The 4746-nt window shown below is 40.1% G+C and overlaps 1 protein-coding gene across 7 annotated transcripts in view; it reads left to right on the forward strand.

Moving 5' to 3' along the window:
• LOC109485252 (putative cytochrome P450 120) overlaps window positions 1-4746 on the forward strand; it is a 14308-nt gene that overhangs the window by 3736 nt on the left and 5826 nt on the right. For 4 of the 7 annotated variants that reach the window (XM_019788715.1, XM_019788720.1, XM_019788719.1 and 1 more), the window contains exons 6-11: window positions 2349-2485; window positions 2655-2740; window positions 2970-3019; window positions 3216-3363; window positions 3794-3904; window positions 4215-4342. In XM_019788715.1, the coding sequence (XP_019644274.1) occupies window positions 2349-2485; window positions 2655-2740; window positions 2970-3019; window positions 3216-3363; window positions 3794-3904; window positions 4215-4342 (660 nt within the window). Of the gene's footprint in view, window positions 1-9; window positions 383-735; window positions 1166-1356; window positions 1435-1777; window positions 1863-2152; window positions 2189-2348; window positions 2486-2654; window positions 2741-2969; window positions 3020-3215; window positions 3364-3793; window positions 3905-4214; window positions 4343-4746 lie in introns of those variants that run through there. The other 3 variants (XM_019788718.1, XM_019788722.1, XM_019788716.1) reach the window with 3 other exon arrangements.

The following is a 4746-nucleotide window of genomic DNA, read 5'->3' on the forward strand; positions in this document are numbered from 1 at the left end:
ACCTTGAACTTCTGGTCACATGATCAAAACATTGCGAGAAAAGATGGCGGCCATGCAGCAGTCAGTGTGAGTATCGAGTTCTCTCTCGAATGGAAATAGACTGTCTGTAATTCCTATACGTAGCCACGTTCACATTTCTCTGTTGTCTATGTTGTGAGTTTCATTCTTGTTCACAAATCGATCGACTTTGAGTATGACTCGGACGTTTTCAAGTGGCATTCCAACAGACCCCCACCCATACTCCAGATACCGACTGCATATAGGACTTCCGGGTTGTTACTATAGGCTGTAACGTTATATTTGTAAGTTATCATACTGACATTGCGGTGGAAAGAGTATAGAGTAGTGTAGGTGTCAAAGCTGTCTGGTTATGTTGATGTCTGTATGTAATTTTTGTCTTAAATTTGCAAGTGTTTGACTTTGGCAACAGTTAAACTTTTTAAAAGGCAGACGGAGTAACTTCTTTGTAGCTGAGATTGAGCACGCAGAGAATCTCTCTTACTGGGTATTGGAAGTGTTATTTGGGATGGCTGAGCTGACATATTGTGCATTTCTGTCTTATTGTTTGACAGTAGGTTGACAGCATACGTGCTGGGATTGAAGATTGACAGGCAGAATGACACAGTAAAGAGAAAAGAAGCAGGAAATGGGATAAACTCGAAGGTACCGGTGATGAAAGTCCAAAATACTTCCTGGAAGTCTGAAATCCCTGTTTTTTGTTCTTCCTCATTGCAGGTCTTGAATGGAGACACAACAAACTTTTTTTCCAACACAGCAGTCATCTCGCAATCTCTCAGGGAATACCACATCGAAGGACTTAAGAAACTATAATGCCATTTAACTTTTTTGGAGCTGAAAATGTCAAAGTTTACCAGGGTAACATTTCTTGCATGTGCAACATAAAAGCACAAAATAGTGCTGTTTGAGCTGATGTTAACTTGTCGTGTAGTCAGAGGAGCATAATTCAGTGCAAAGATGTCAGAGCTTCCAGGCTATGTAGGGTACCCTTGGGTAGGGGACAACTCGTTGGAGTTCTACCGAGACCCAGTCAACTTCATGGAGAAACGGATACAGGACTACAGCAGCAGGATCTTCCAAGCGAGGTTTATCAACCGTCCAACGGTGTTTGTGGGATCAGCAGAAGCAGTTAAAAAACTCCTGAATGGTGAAGATTGGACTCACATTGATTTTACCTCTTTAACTTTAAAAGGTGTTATACTGTTAATGATAAAAAAAAGTATAATATTGTTAACACAGATAAAAGTGAAGTTAATTTGAATTGATTGTGTTGATTTGACTTGATTTTGTAACTGACAACATTTGAGCTTTCATTTTATTTCATTTATTATTTTTCAGAGAAGACACAGCATTTTGATATGGGATACAAGGCTCTCTGGCAAGGGCTGTATGGAGAAAATGTGCTGTTTTCTGATGGTTGGTCAAGTTCTCTCTTGCTATAACATGTGTTTAAGTTTTGCTTAGCCTTAGAAAAGAGATTAGATTCAGCGAACAGACATTTCCCTCAATGTTAGCTCCACATAAAATGCTGGTAACCTGTGTGTTATTCTATTCTGCTTTGAAATTCAATAAGTGGACAAAAACATCTGGCTTAAAGGCAGAAGAAAGAAAACGAAGAATGCTTAAAAGCTCTCCAGATGTCACAGATGAATAGTCAAGGAGGGTCAAATGTAAAGAATGTAGCTGTAGTAGATGCAGATGTACTCATGCAGAACACTTGAATTCCAACTGATCCTGTTGTGTTTTGGTTACCCTTCAGGAACTGAAGCCATAGCTCTCCGTGCTCTACTGATTCCACTCTTTAATAGAGAGGCTGTCAGTGGCTACCAGAACACTGTGGAAAGGTCAGCTACAGTCCCTCTGCACATATGAAGCAGTTAGTTATAATTTACCTATCCAGTGTGTAATCTCTCACTGTCATGGCATGGGCTGATTGGGCCTGACCAGAGAAAGGGCTGCTATTATTCATAAACCTACATTCTTGCCAAATATATACCCTTCTCACTTTTTGTCAGATCCAAAGAACAAAAACCTGCAAAGTTTTAACTTGACTTCACAGGAGATGCATTGGTTGCGTTTGTCCCACCTGTTCACCTACCTTAAGATATTACAAAATGTACTTCTTTCCCTACAGAATATGTGATAGAACATTACAGAGCATACCTGCAGGGTGAGTACACAGTTACCCTTGATAATGTCAGTATTCAAAATTGCCATTGAATAGATGAATTCACACATTGAACTCTTGACCTATTGAACAATTGTTTGCCATTATTATTGCATCAGGATAAAAACTAAAACATACATGTAACATGTGTCCTGCCCTACAGGAAGCCTGTGAAGGTGTATGAACTCCTGAAGCAGATGTCCACAGAGATATCCATGGGTTTGTTCTTGGACATTGAGAGAGAGGCAGACAACAGCCTTGGTCCACATGTGTCACAACTTATGACTCAACACTGGCATGGTAAGGGTAGAATTTCTTCATATTTTTTTCAGGAGGTAAAAATGATCTCAGTGAACTCAATGAACAGTTGCGCTATTCCTCCACTGGTCATTACAGAGGAGACAGATGCATTTTTCCCCGCAGATTAACATTGTCTGAACCTTGTCATGTCTGTCTATCTGACCTTCAGGTATCATCTCCATGCCTGCCAATCTAAAGCTGCCAACATGGGGAGGCAACTGGGAGTCAGGCTACAGTAAAGCACAGGAAGCTAAGGTGGGTCATCTAGACTGAGCACAATCTTGTTTATATGGCATACCATTGGCCAATGATATGGATTGATAACAATATCATTTTCTGCTACATGTATCTGTGTTTATTTGTGAACCTTACTTAAAGTTAAAGTTTTGCAGTTTGATCCTTTGTATTTTTGCAAAGTGTTAATAAAGCTTTGTAATATTTGTTGAAAGTCTATCCATATATTAATCATTTGTCTTTTATTCAGGATGAGCTTCTGCAGATCATCAGAGACCGGATAGGAAAGAACAAGCACAAGTATAACACATTATCTTTCTTTTTCATGAACACTGTTACAACACTAGATCTATAGAGATGCTCACATTGTGAGTAATTTGAAAACATTGATTATGAACCTAGTTGTTCCAACAGTCCATTGTACCACACTGATAACAGATTAGAAGTACACATGTATTTTTTAGTTCTAACATGTAACCTATTTATTTTTCCACAGCAATGTCTTAGGTCTAATGAAGACAGCTGGGTTCCGTTCTGAGGATGAAATCTACTGGCACCTGTTGCTGTTTGTGTCAGCCCTGGTGCCCAAGGCTTTCTCTTCTCTGTTTACCTCCTTCACCCTACAATTAGCAGGGCCCAGTAAGGTGAGTTGTTGTCCATCCAAATCCTTCACAAAACACAACAGAGAAAAGGCTAAAACAGACGAACAGCTAATAATTTGTTTTTATTTGTTCAGCTTGACATATATCAGTGTGTGTAGTGCAGTGGTTAGCAACCCTGCCTCTGGACCTAAAGGTCATGAGTTGGAATATGCACCTGTTGTTGCTGACCCAACTATGATACTACTGGAAAAAGTCACAAGGATGGTTAACCTATTACACTGTTCATTTGTACATGTACTTGTCAAATAGAGCTAGGGAGATTTAACCAGGACAGTGAACCTATTAATACTGTACATAAAATCTTTCTTCTCTGTTGCCACCAGTGGAAGTGTAGCTCAGCTGTTGATTGAGCTAAACTGGGTTGAGATCACTTTCCCTTTTCTTTCTTTCATCTCATGATTGTATTTTGCAGGCGTCCATGAGACAGAAGGCTCTGGAAGATGAGACATTCCTGGAGCACATCCTCCTGGAGGTGCAGCGACTCTGGCCACCCTTCATCGGGGGGAGGAGACTTGTCAGACAGGTGGGGGGGGGGATAAATGTCTGTTACTTTTCTTCAGTACAGTCAAAACTGTCCAAGAAGGCTAAACAGGGGACCATTAAAGTGGTCACATTGGCCAGGTTGTCCTTATGTGGAGGTGGTCTTTTATACAGGTTTGACTGGATGTTTCCCTTAGATCAAAATTTAGAACTTTAATAGAAGTTATAAAATTATTTCTAATCATGTATGAACATGTTTTCTGACATTTAATAGCACCTTGCCGGTTCATTATGACTTTGTCACAGAATGATCTGCTTAGAAATAATACAAAGTGTCTCTGTGTAATTTTCAGGAGTTTACCCTTGCTGGGTACAGGATCCCTAAGGAGCATGGCCTGATGTATGTGACTCACACAGCTCACAGAGACCCTCAGATCTTCCCTGAACCACACAGCTTCAAACCAGAGAGATGGAGCACCTGGTAAACACCTTTGTCTTGAGATGTGTCCATCTGTTGTGTGTACAGAAAAAAATTAATCCATAACATAATCTGCTAGGTTAGATACATCTGCCACTTTGAAAAACAGTGTGTTTGAGTATGTACAGTTTGGATATGCTGGAGCACATTGTAGTGGTGGACATTGCATTGGAGATTGCTTTAAATGAATTGTTTTAAGGTGGCAGATATGTGACTTGAAGGAGTGTTGTCAGTAGAAAGTAGGAAACGTCCTGCCAATTTAGAATTATTCAAAGACTACACCTTTTGTGCTGGTATTGATGACATTCAAACCTGTCATCATCAGTACAATACAACATCTACATGTGGACATTTCTGTCCCCAGTAATGCAGGGCATGAGGGATATACTGTGTGCCTTCGGGGGAGG

This window comes from Branchiostoma belcheri, unplaced genomic scaffold, assembly GCF_001625305.1.
Source record: "Branchiostoma belcheri isolate BF01 breed outbred unplaced genomic scaffold, Haploidv18h27 scaffold74, whole genome shotgun sequence".
In the NCBI taxonomy this organism is placed as follows: Eukaryota; Metazoa; Chordata; class Leptocardii; order Amphioxiformes; family Branchiostomatidae; genus Branchiostoma; species Branchiostoma belcheri.